This window comes from Meira miltonrushii (genome assembly GCF_003144205.1).
Source record: "Meira miltonrushii strain MCA 3882 unplaced genomic scaffold FA14scaffold_6, whole genome shotgun sequence".
Classification (NCBI taxonomy): Eukaryota; Fungi; Basidiomycota; class Exobasidiomycetes; order Exobasidiales; family Brachybasidiaceae; genus Meira; species Meira miltonrushii.
In genome coordinates, this window is record NW_020289948.1 from 380,380 (window position 1) to 393,283 (window position 12,904).

Genomic DNA, 12,904 nt, shown 5'->3' on the forward strand with positions numbered 1-12,904 from the left:
ATGATGAAAGTGACAAGGAGAGTTTAACATGGTACGATCAATTGTTTTTGGATATCTTACAGATAGCCATCGCTCCTGTTTGGATAGAGAGAGAGAGGGGAAGTCGATCTTTTGGATGTTATGCAGGTGAGCACTTGATCTGTATTCCCTTTTAATTGACCTAAAAGTGTTCTTTTTATCGATTTAATTGTTTCTAGCGCAAAGAATAAGTGTAATAAAGTAATAATAAAGTTGTTTAGAAACTTATAAAACGCGTTTAACATTTTTTATGGAAATATAAAACAAACACTGCAATAATGCCGTTCCCGATGGGCGGGATTCATCAAACAATAAGAGATTCGCGTTGTGCTTAGGAATGAAAGAAGCAGGCACAGACGGGACTCGGCAAATTCCCCAGCATGCCAGGGATACAACTGTGGCTTGCATGACACGCGGTAAAATTCGATCAGGCTGGGCGTTGGATATTTGCTGCCCGCACCTCTTCCCTCAGACCATGACTTCATCTCCAGAACATCTTAGAAGAGGGGACTAAATAAGTAAGTACTTTCTATGCTTTATAACTCCCACTCTATCTATACTAGCTGTCACTGTACTCATACATCTATTATAGAATTTATTTGTCGGGATTATTAATTTGGGTGAAATAAATATTTTTATATTTTAGTTGATTTCAAAATATTTTTAAAACTGTTTTCTACGGTTTTGATTTTGATCTGCTATATACAAGCTACTTAATACTACAGTTGTCAAAAATTTGGGACTGATTATCCGAATATGTTAGATTTATAATAAAACTAGATTTGAAATATCTCGAATTAAATATAGATGTTATTATCAAGAGATTCTTTCAATCTTTGACAGAGAGCTGAAAATTATAAAGCAAATTGATACTCAATATTGACTCGTGTCATTTATCCAAACGAAACAAAGTGGGATACCACAAAGCTTACCCGCATGACTTCAGAAGCACGTTACTCACCGGCAAAAATCATTGAAGAATTAGAACAATCACAGCAAATGGCATTTTCCGTTTTTTCCTTTAGCAGAACAGATCGTGTATCAATGGCCAGCAAATAAGTCATCTTATGTCTTCTCGTCAACAGCAAAAGGATAGTGAACAGCGTTCATCTTTTTAATGGCATACTGAGAACCAAATTAAGTTCTTCTCTCGGGAATGGTCACCAAACACCACTTTCAAATGATGACTCACCGAGTTTCAATCGTGCTACTTTAGCGGAGGCTGTTAGGCACATTCTACCGTCTATCAGTTTTATAGCTCAAAGCTCTTCGACTTCTGAATCTGAAGAAGATTAAAAAAGTTTTGCGCTGCGCCTGCAATTACGCCAAATCACAATAGATGATGAAACGATGAGAATGGACTAGTTCGTCTAGCTTCCCGCACCCTTTTTGTAAATGAGTTCGGCAATCTCCCTTGGTGGCCTATTTGCGCGGGGCCGTAGACGGAGATCTAATATTTAATCTCTCGTGTGAATGCAATTATGTCCATACTCTTTCACTTCACTCTTTCACTTCACTCTTTCACTTCACTCTTCCACTACCCTTATCACCTTCGAGTCAGTAATTATCATAATGACGGCTAGTAGCAGCTTCACAATCCCGCGACTTGAGATGGACCCTGAAACCGGACGTCAACTTTTAATGGTAAAGGATAAACCTTTTCTATGTTTAGCTGGCGAATTACAAAATTCATCATCTAGTAGCGCATCTTATATGGAAAAACAGATGGAAAATTTACGTTCTATGAATCTAAACACAATTTTAATGGCAGTAAGCTGGGAACAAATTGAACCAATAGAAAATACATTCGATTTTGCTGAATTGGAAGCAAACATCTTATTGGCCAGAAAATACGACTTTAAGCTTGTGCTAGTATGGTTTGGCAATTACAAAAATGGGATGAGCACATACGTACCTTCTTGGGTAAAGAAAGACCCAAATCGTTTCCCGAGATGCTCGATTCATTGTCCGAACAACGATCAAGAGTCTATTGTGGAAGTTTTAACACCTTTCGCAAAAGAGAATTGGAATGCAGATGCAAAAGCATTTGGCCATTTGATGTCTCACATTAAAGAGATTGATTCTGTAGAAAATACCGTGATTATGGTTCAAGTGGAGAATGAACCAGGACTACTCGGCGATAGTCGTGATCGAAGTCGTGAAGCGCAGTCAAATTGGGATGCTGGTGTACCAAAACTTTTACTCGAAAGACTGGCGAAAACAACATTGCATCCAATCCTTCTATCACGTCTTCCCAATCTGCCTAAAATTTTGCAAAATGCTGCTTTATCTTCCTCCACTTCCGATGGATGGATTGAAGTTTTTGGGAGTCAAGCTGATGAAGTATTTATGGCCGATGCATTCTCTCAATATGTAGAACAAGTGGCACGTGCAGGAAAAGAGGCTTACGCCATTCCTTTCTTTATAAATACCTGGTTAAGCTGTGATGACGTAACATGTTTGGATTTAGAGGGTATTCCACTAAAGCATAATATGACAACTGCTGCTGGAGGTGGGAATAAACCGGGAGATTATCCTTCTGGTGGTTGTTGTCCACAAATGCTGAACGTTTGGCAACAAAATGCGCCTTCACTTGATATATTTTCTCCTGATATTTATTTGCACAACTTTCAATGGGTTTGCGAACAGTACGTAGGCCAGAATAACACAACACAACGTACACTGGTCATTCCGGAAATGCGAAGGGATGAATATGGTGCAAGACGTTTGATGTTGGCATATGGAAATTATAACTGTCTTGCTGCAAGCCCTTTTGGAATTGATACAATGAAAGCAAATGAAGCACCTTTTTCACGTATTTTCAAACTACTGAAAAAGGTTGAAAAGCCTTTATTAAAAGCAAAACCAGGTCTGGAAACGTTTGGATTCTGCTTTGATGAAATCGATCGTTCACGTTCGACAATCGAAGAAACAAGAGTAAAGATTATGGGTGATTGGAAGATAATAATCAAACGGGCACACGTTTTTGGAGTTCCAGGTCCAGGTTGTGGAATAGTGATTCAAGAAGCACATGACAAGTTTTTGTGTATCGGATGGGGATATAGCGTTTATTTCTCTCACGAGAATAAACAATTTACTGGGATTTTGAGCGCTATGGAATTGGATTATGTAAATACTGAAGATGGCCAAGGAACGTTGAAGCAGGGAAGATTACTCAACGGGGATGAAACGCGAAGTGGTGCTTGTCTTACCATGCCAAACGAATATCCGGATGAAGGTGGATTTCCGATCCCTATCACAATTCCTTCTGGTACTGCAATTACCGTTTGTCAGCCGTACGCTTTGTAGAAAAAGAGAATCTTATGTGCAGTAACTGCATCCGTTAACGTCTCGAGCGTAAAGACTGACGACATTGTTGTTACCGTTCAAAGCTCCACCTCCAACGATTACAATATCTTTTGGATTAAAACCAACGGCAAGCGATCTTGAATATTGACCGGGAGAAGATGTTGAGATTCGGGTCCATGCATTAGGATCTCCATTCTGTTTGTTAACGTAAAGAGAGCCATCACTGTAAGCATTTGCAACTACGGTTCCATTGGCAGTCTTCGCACCCGATGATCCAGATTGAGCTCCAATTGGCGTCCAAGTAATGAAAGGTGAAGAATAAGGTGCTGTACCATCTCGAGCAATCAATTGAGTAGGTGCTACGTTATCCCAACTGGTGGGATCAGTGGTAATCTTGTAGTATACGTCACAGTTTCTTGTTCCACAATATTCAAATGTCATTATATATTTACCATTTCCCATTTGTGCAATTGTTGGCATTCCTGGTCTTGCAGTATAGTCTGAATCAGTTACGTCATCCACCACACTTGACCATGCTTTGAGATCGCTTGTAGATTGATGTACTAATTTTTGTCCATGTTTTGGATCACGTTGGTCAGAATAATAGCAATGCAATTGATTATTGTATACCATCAAAAATGGTTCCCAAACTGGAGTTTTTCCATTAACAGGATCAGCTTCTCCACCTTCAGCGATGTGAGATAAAAACTTCCATGTTAAACCTTTATCGGTTGAAATGTATAAGTCAATCTTTGTAGCTGAAAGATCTGCAGGAATAGAATTACCCGCTAAAAGAATTGAACCTGCTTTATAACCTCCAAGATCTTGTTTCAATTCGTAAAGGATTGGCTGATAACGCAAACCCCAACCATTAACTTGATCGGTTACCTTACTCAACGGTGACCAGGTTTGACCGTGATTACTTGATCGATAGATTGGAAACCATGTCACTCCTCCAGAATAATTCTCCCATGTTGAAAGAAGCGTTCCAGAAGCATCATTGACCGTGAGCATAAGTGAGCGAGCATAAAGAGTACGCGGTACTTGGTAGGAAGATGGAGGAGTAAAGATTGTGGTGGAAAAATCTCTTTTAAGTATGGATGCTACCGTATAAGAAACGCAAGCAATTGCTAGGATGGAAAGATGAAGAAACTTCATGGTGAACTTTGAATATATGGGATATATTATTAAAACTTTTATAGGTGATACATGCTGACCTTCTTATACTTTTCTCGGATCTGAATTCTGTCAATTATCTGTGGGGATCCCCACATTTCTAGGAATAGCGTATGGAGCCCGCAGCTTATTATGAAAGCAAGAAGCATGATGTGATGCTGCAAGATTGTTTACGCAACTACGTAAGAAATAGAAAGTGCCTAGCACATGTGTTTGTTTGTACAAGAGATAGCCGAAAGCTTAAAATGTTCATTAGATCTCCGCAAATGCAAGTTCTATCGTACGATAGATTTATTAGCGTTTTCCAGGAACGCGTAGCTGTTGTGTAAGCTCGGTAATCTCTTGCACTTGCATAATCCTCTCCTCATGAGGCCTTCGGGTGTTCGGCACATCAATCAAATTAGAACATGTGGTCGATGCACTGATAGCAAGGGGTAATCAATCTATCTTACATTTCAACTTTCACCCACATATGAAAGGAAATGCAAGCAATCAAGCGTTAGCGGCTATTCACGAAAGATGAAACGATTTAGGTCATGTGGAAGGAAAGACGGAGATGCGTATTGCTTTGCTGAGGAAAGCATGTTCACTGATTCGACTACTCTTTACTCCTAAACATCACCAAACCTCATCTCTATTATGGATCCATTCACCCACTCAGAAGGGCTTTCACAGCGTCCGATTCACATTCATCCATTCCAAATCGCTGTGGAGACCAGCAGACCAGTTTCAGGCAGTCTGACAAAAGAACAAAAAGAACTAGCAAGTGGATTAAAAGATTCAAAAATCAAGCAATTAATTCCTGAAAATGCAGTCTTTGTTTCTAAAAAATTATATTCTGGCTTTTTGGAGCATGTCGGTAGATGCATTTATGGTGGAATTGTGAATGATCCGGAACAAACTTGTTCGGATGACTTGCTACTTCCCTTACCCAACACTTCAGTTGATTGGCATAAGGATCGATTAAAGGTTCGTAAAGATGTGTTTGAAGAACTTTCAATTGAACTTGGTATTGAGGCAAAGGAATGGTATACACTTTCAAAAGATCAACAAGCCTTACGTCCTTTACTTCGTTGGCCAGGCGGTAATTATGTAAGTAACTATCATTGGCAAGATGGTATTGGACCGATACACAAACGTCCACAACGAATCGAACTAGCATGGCATGGAACAGAAAGCAATACATTCGGAACTGATGAGTACATTGAATATTGCAGAAAGCTAGGCGTTGAGCCTTATATTTGTTTGAATATGGGCACTGGAACATTGGAAGAAGCTTTGGCGTGGTTAGAGTACTGCAATGGAACAGGAAACACTTATTGGGCCAACTTACGTAGGGCAAATACAGGCAAGGAAGAGCCTCATAATGTTCAATATTGGGGCTTAGGCAACGAGCTATGGGGCGAATGGCAAGTAGGCAGAATGAATGCTGTTGAATACACACGTACAGCTCAAAGATGGGCACATGCACTCAAATTAGTCGATCCTACGATCAAACTTGTATCTTGTGGAAAAGAAGGAGGATGCGAATGGGATTGGACTGTTTTACAAGGCTTGAACGGTTTGGTGGATTTGCATTCGATTCATTATTATACGATGCTTGGTCATCAGAATCATATCCGATCTGACGAGAAAGATAACCTCGGCTCATATGAAAAGAATGTCTTTGGCGCAGCAGCCGCTGAACAATATATCACAACATGTGTAAAATTAATCGACATGGCTCAAATGGAAGCATACAATGCGATACCGATGGAAAAGCTTCGAGATATGGTCAATAAAATGTATCCTGCTCCTATTGGAATTTGTATGGACGAATGGAATGTTTGGGACGATCGTAAAGCAACTCCACAACGTGGTCTAGAGCAAGTGTACGATTATACAGATATGTTGGGCACAGTTGCATGGCTTCATGTTTTGGTAAGAAATACAGCACGAATGCCAATTGCTTGTTTAGCACAAAGTGTCAACGTTCTTTCGCCTCTTTTAACGAATTCCACTTCGACATTACGACAAGGTACATACTATCCAGTCAGCCTGTTTGCCAAATATATGTGTGATGGTTATCTATTACAAGTACCTTCCTTGCCAGACATTTATACCGGACTGACTTTTCCAGTTTGGTCACAGGAAATTGCTCGACCAGCATACGTGGATTTGGTAGCAATTCTGTTACCAGGAAAAGGCGCAATTCATCTCAGTATCCTCAATCGACATCCAACAGCAACTTGGCAGGCTCCTTTGCAAATTCTTGCTGAAGAATTCGAAATTGAAAACATTGAAGTTTATTCAATTTTCAACAAAGATCTTCAAGCTACAAACACATTCGAAAAACCAGACGCAATCATTCCGAAACAACAAACAATCGATGCACAAACATGGCATGATACTAAAGGTCTAATTCCTGTTAAGCCACATTCATGGTCTTTGGTGCTTTTACGTGGTGAGCTGGCAAGTTAAAAACATTCCTTTATTCTCGACGTATGTATTTACACACGAGTATGATTTTTAATTCTCACTCTTGTTACACATTATGATGTTTCTTGTCTGAACCCGTTGAAATTCAATCAGTATTTTTCAAAATATTATAATATATCAATCAATTAGGTCTTTTCAAAGAGCTTGAAACTATATCTTGAGATTACCGAAAAAAATTCTCCGTAGGTAATATTGTAATATATCAATTTAGACCCTTTTAATGTTGTAATATATCGATTTAGGCCCTTTTTGACAGCTTAATATTTAATCGTGAGATTACCGAAAGAATTATCCGTGGGGTAGCAAGCGCGGGAAGATTTCGGTGATCTCTTGACTTGCTACAATTTCTCTCCTTGGCGAATAGCCCAAAGTGTGAACATATCGGTGATCTCTTTGAAGCTACTCTGTAATGCATGCTACGGGACCCGAAAAAGTGGGAGATGTATGTTGATTATCACATCTGCAGTATGCAAGAGATTACCGGGAATAATGACTCGCTCGCCAAATGCTATCACATGTATCAGTTTCAACATCATATGCAAGGGCTCAGGGCTGCCCTGAAGCTAATGAAATATTACTCGCTTGGACAATCGAAGCCACAATTAACCAATTAATCAGTTCGTCAATGAATCAAATAGTCAATCAATCTATTGCAATTTGTCCGAAGCAAAGGTGGGGTTGCGGAGCCCCAGATTGTAAGTTTAGGGCAAGACCTGTTCCTAAAAGCTTAAAAAGGCGGTTTACATTAACTTGTTCCTTTCAAATTCAAGACCTACATCCTTTTCTTCCTTACTCCATAACATCATGGCCCTCCATCCGAAATTATACACCTTTCTATGCGGCTGTTTTGCTGCCTTTGGATCGTTCACATATGGTTACGACTTAGGAGTCATTGCCGGTGTATTGGAATCACCCGATTTTCTTCGTGTGACGAATTTGGAAGGCAAAGATGATGAAACTGCGAATTATCTTGGATTTATTGCAAGTAGTATGGTTTTAGGAGCTTTTGTTGCTTGTTTGCCAACATCAATAATTGCCGATAAATTAAGTCGTAGAACAGCGATTGTGATTTCAGCTTCTATTTTTATTTTTGGTGCAATTTTGCAAGCAGCCGCTCAAAATCGTGAAATGATGATGGCAGGACGTGTTATAACCGGTTTGGGTATCGGTGGATTAACGATGCTTGCTCCGCTATATCAATCTGAAATCGCTCATCCTTCTATGCGTGGTTCTCTTACAACGCTACAACAATTGTTTTTGGGAATTGGATCATTTATTGCAAGTTTAAGTAATTATGGTCTCTTGAAGCATCATTTAGGCACAGCATTCCAATGGCGATTTGCTTTAGCATTGCAAATTGCTCCTGCGATCCCTTTGGTGACATGCATGTTCTTCCTTCCTGAATCACCAAGATGGCTTATGCTCAAAGGACGAAAAGAAGAAGCACAACAAACATTAGCAAGATTACATGCAAGAAATGAATTACAAAATCCATTTGTACTTTCTCAAATGACAGAACTCGAAGCAGCCGTTCAACGTGATCAAGAAGCAGAAAGAAAGCATGGTGGATGGAGTTCTTTATTTACAAATCGTCAAACGTTTCGCAAAGTTTTACTCGGTATCATTTTACAATTTAGCGTTCAAATGACTGGTGTTTCGGCAATTCAATATTTCTCACCAACAATCTTTAAAGTTTTCGGATTTAGTGTCGAACGATCTTTACTATTCAATAGTATCGCAAACGTTTTCGCTTTGGTAGGCGAATTTTGCACCGTCATTTTCATTGATCGAGTAGGAAGACGACTTCCTTTGATCGGTTGCAACATTGGATCTGGAACGACATTCATCATCGGAACTGCTTTAATGGCAATCTATCCTGCTACAAATGCAAACAATAATAAAGGTGCCGCTTATGCATTCGTAGTGATGACTTGGCTATTCCAATGGTTCTTCTCTTTCGGTATCGGTCCACTTTCATGGACTTATCCTGTGGAAATTTTTAGTACAGGAATGCGTGCACGTGGAACAGCAGTAACTACGATGGCATCTTATCTTAGTAACTTTATGATTGGTCAAGTTACTCCTATTGCATTGGCTAATGTCGGTTGGCGATTTTATTTGGTGTTTGCAATTTGTGGCTTTACGAATGCACTCACAATCTTTCTCTTATTCCCTGAAACAAAAGGACGCACACTTGAAGAGATGGATTTGTACATGGAAGAAATGCCTTGGATCGTTGTTGGCAAATCAAAAGCACTTGCAATTTCGACAAAAGAACGTGAAGCTCAATTACAAGTCGGAATTGTACATGACGGTAAAGGTGGAGAAGTTATATATGATGACGTTGCTGCTGTAGAGAAGAAAGAAGGGGATGTAGAAATTGTCTCATTGGGGAAATGACTCTTGTCAGAGTACACAACCAGCTAGTACAAATTGTTTTTGTTGCATTTTTCGTAATTTGATGGTAATGGGATAAAGTTATATTGCTCCATGTGTTATGCCTTGCCCTGCGCCGCGCTTCTTTTCCGTTTAGCTCGGAGTATTTCCGTGATTCCCACAGCGCGCTTCCGAAAATTCATGTCTCAGACCATTTTTCGCTTCTTTTGGGTCTAGCCAATTTCCAGTTTTAGATAAAAATAAATGTCTGAGCCCACTCAAGATCCCATTGTTCCCACATGCTGTGCTTTTGACTTGAACTGCACAGGAAAGTCTTGGAAGGTAATTTGACGTAAAAAGCGGCGAAGCGCGGCTGCATACAATGAAATATGGGAAGAAGAATAGCGCCGCGCGTTCATATGCTGTGCACTAAGGGAGGCACTTTCGCACGATAGAACAGCAAGGCGGCCATGTGCGCGAAACGCCAAATGAAATCAATTAAATGCAAATGTTTCACTAAGTTCAATCATCACACATTCAAGGAAGAAGAAAGGGGAAAAGATCCTTTCTAAATCTGACAAATGGAACCGGCTTCTATTCAAAGAAACGATCTTAGATTCTCAGCGGTACAAGATTAAATCTTCTTCATCATAACATCCATCTTCATCTTCTAAACGGAGGCATCCGTTATTGGTCAATTCGGTACCTGGAGTCTGAATCATCATGACCGATCCATTTCCAAGTCCTACTCCCGCTCTGCCGAATGAACGTAAAAGTGATGAAGAATCACCAGAAACAACAGCAAACACAACCAGTACAGCCATCACTGAACCATCACCAAGAGCTGAAGAAAATGCACCGCCAGCACAATATATGCGTTTGAGCAGGATAAGCTGTGATCCTTGCAGAAAGAGAAAGTTACGTTGTAGCAGAACGATGCCTTGTACGACTTGTGTAAAACGTGGAATCGCTGATAAGTGCTACCAAGACACACCTGCTGAAGATGGAAAGACGTCAACTCATTCTACACCAGCTGCAAGTACTTCTAAAGTTCGCCATGCTACTTCTCCATCAGATCATAGCGTCACACATGCAAGTCCCAGTAATGCTAGAAGGCACTATAGTGGGGAAAATGCTGCAAAGCGGCAAAAGAAGAACTCAATCTCATCAACGCGAGCAAATGGGGACGGCCACAATTCAAACGGCGCCGGCCCAATCTTGGCCGGGGCAGATCAGATTCATCATGATCTGTCTACCCTTCGTCAACAATTGCATTCGCTCTCAGCCATCACAAATGCATCTGAAAATTCAATAGAAGCAGTATTGCAATCTATGCAAGCTGGAAAGGCAAATACCTCTTTTGAGCTACAATCTGTTCAAGGCTCAGGCCCTGATGGTTTGGTGCGTTGGAACGATGTTGCACCATACTTGCCCTCATTGGACGAGTGTGAAGAATTGATCAGGTTGTTCTTTGAAGACCTGGGCTACTATTTCCGTGTCACACAGCGTTCAATGATCGATAAGTACTGGCATAAGTTGCTGGAGGGTGCCGGGTTGGAACGCAACAAAGTGAGAATTATCTGTATCATTATCACTCTCGCCAACGGTACCGCACCGCCAAAGTCAAGAGTCAATAGAGCGTCTTTCAAGACTCACCACGAATGGATCAACCTTATGGGCAACCCGCTAACAACACCTTTCGGTCAGCATACAGACAACTCTTTCGAAAGCATCTCAGCATTGATGTTGTTAGCAATCTACTACATGTTCATCGGCAAGCATGATCGGATATGGGAGTGTATGGGCGTAGCTGTCCGAAAAGGATTTAATTTGGGCTTGTTTGACGAACGCCATCGAGCTTGGGGCCCTTTGTCAAGTTTGGAAAAAGAATATCGAAGACGGTTGGCATGGTATCTGCTCTCACTCGAACGCTGGCAAGCATTCATGCGTCAATTGCCCTCCGCTTTGCATCCCGACAACATTCATATCTCTTTACCATCTTTTGAACACGATTCAGTCGTGGCAAGGGGACAGCTTCCTCCACCTCAGATTTTGCCAACGTTTCCGATGACAATGGCAGACGGACGATTGCAAACACACGTTCGAGCAAATGATGGACATGTGGTCAAATTTGTCTTTATTGAGTTGTTGGCCGTTTGTCATGAATTTTTGGATCGTTTTAGCTCTTTGACCAGTTCGCAGAGGTATAGCAGAGCACAACAAATTGATGATCTGCTGGAACGAACGTTAATTGACGGATTGACGGATGTAGGAGTGGATTTGACCGATTTGCGTTATCTTCGTTATTTGTCAAGTCAATCGTTGGAAGCATGTCCGAAGGAGAAACAACTAGGGATCAGTATGTGGCTTTCTCATCTATTCTTCCTTCGTTGCACCATCACCAGACGATTCTTGACTGACGAGAATGCACCAACACATTTACGATTCGTCAGTTTGACATATGCACAAGGAATTGTTTCTGCCATTCCAACGCTAACACGAATCGTAAAAGAAGGCTCACAACCTGTTCAAATGACGTGGAATGCTAACCACTTGCTATGTGCAGCAACAGCATTTGCGGTCGTCATTTTGGGACATGATCCGTACGCTGGTATTGACTCTGATCCCCTAAGGGCATTGACGGGTAAATCACGCCGAAGCAGTTTCCCGCAAGAGCAGGTTCAGTGGTTGGCCGATAATATCTTCTCTACTTTGGAATGTCTTGACATTCTTGTCAATCGTGGCAACGGAACAGCACTTGTTGCCAAGCAATTACTTGAAGGTTTGGTTGGATCACAAGAGGAATTACGTACGCTTTACCGTCAAAGGGTGTCAATCGGTAGTTTCAATAATGAGATGGCGAGACACAAGCGTGACTCTCTTCCACCTATGCAGGAGAGCCTATATGCACCGCCAAATTACAGCGCAATGCCTATAGTTTCATCCAGATCATCATCTTCTCATCGCTCTCCCTCTTCTTCTTTGGTAGGAACACCAGTGGCAGCGCATGCATCCACACCAATGCATCAAGCTTCAACGCCGTCTTATACATATCAACAACCTCGTTCATTACCACCCATGCAACCCTACCCACCAACAACAGGAGGTAGATCGAATTCCGCTTCCAATACCGCGGCAGGAGGAGGAAATGCGCCATTGATTGGTAGATTTATCAATGCATCTTCTTTGTTGGATGCAGTTTTGATGGAACCTTTGGATCCGGATTTCGTTGGAAAAAGTAATACATCGGATTTGTTAGCTTCTCTTTTGCAACAACAGCAAGAGTAGCAAAAAAGCGTATTTTATAATAAACCTTTTGTCTTATTTGATTGTCTTTTTTAATAGCATATTTGTACTTTTATGTTTGTCTTTAATGTTCTTGCATATTTGTTTCTTCTCTATTTGACTTGATGTTCATGCGGGGTAAATGGCGTGCGTGATTAATTAAGCAGCAGCTCAACGGCTGCTGAGTTAAATTCTTTTTACGCGTTTAAATGAAGTCCCGTCCGTCGTCGCATTTTATCCGGAAAAAAATAAAGTTGCATTG

General features: G+C 40.9%; 5 protein-coding genes across 5 annotated transcripts; 4 read left to right on the forward strand and 1 right to left on the reverse strand.

The window, feature by feature from the left end:
• The first annotated feature begins 1,529 nt into the window (after positions 1 to 1,529).
• FA14DRAFT_162616 (uncharacterized protein) lies at positions 1,530 to 3,779 on the forward strand. Its single transcript, XM_025499691.1, has one exon. It carries the CDS (start codon positions 1,591 to 1,593, stop codon positions 3,325 to 3,327), a length of 1,737 nt encoding a protein of 578 aa, XP_025351987.1. The 5' UTR covers positions 1,530 to 1,590; the 3' UTR covers positions 3,328 to 3,779.
• On the reverse strand, positions 3,334 to 4,494 carry FA14DRAFT_186217 (Oligoxyloglucan reducing end-specific cellobiohydrolase). Its single transcript, XM_025501509.1, has one exon. The coding sequence runs from the start codon at positions 4,483 to 4,485 to the stop codon at positions 3,340 to 3,342; it is 1,146 nt and encodes a 381-aa protein (XP_025351988.1). The 5' UTR covers positions 4,486 to 4,494; the 3' UTR covers positions 3,334 to 3,339.
• A 476-nt stretch (positions 4,495 to 4,970) lies between these two features.
• Positions 4,971 to 7,074, forward strand: FA14DRAFT_162617 (glycoside hydrolase). Its single transcript, XM_025499692.1, has one exon. The coding sequence runs from the start codon at positions 5,143 to 5,145 to the stop codon at positions 6,961 to 6,963; it is 1,821 nt and encodes a 606-aa protein (XP_025351989.1). The 5' UTR covers positions 4,971 to 5,142; the 3' UTR covers positions 6,964 to 7,074.
• Positions 7,075 to 7,791: 717 nt separating this feature from the next.
• On the forward strand, positions 7,792 to 9,273 carry FA14DRAFT_115719 (general substrate transporter; the record flags this gene model as incomplete). The annotated part of the gene is made up of 1 exon (XM_025496125.1): positions 7,792 to 9,273. A coding segment is annotated over one exon (1,482 nt), but the record flags the coding sequence as incomplete, so codon positions are not given.
• A 616-nt stretch (positions 9,274 to 9,889) lies between these two features.
• Positions 9,890 to 12,755, forward strand: FA14DRAFT_162618 (uncharacterized protein). Its single transcript, XM_025499693.1, has one exon. The coding sequence runs from the start codon at positions 10,081 to 10,083 to the stop codon at positions 12,643 to 12,645; it is 2,565 nt and encodes an 854-aa protein (XP_025351991.1). The 5' UTR covers positions 9,890 to 10,080; the 3' UTR covers positions 12,646 to 12,755.
• The last annotated feature ends 149 nt before the right edge of the window (positions 12,756 to 12,904 follow it).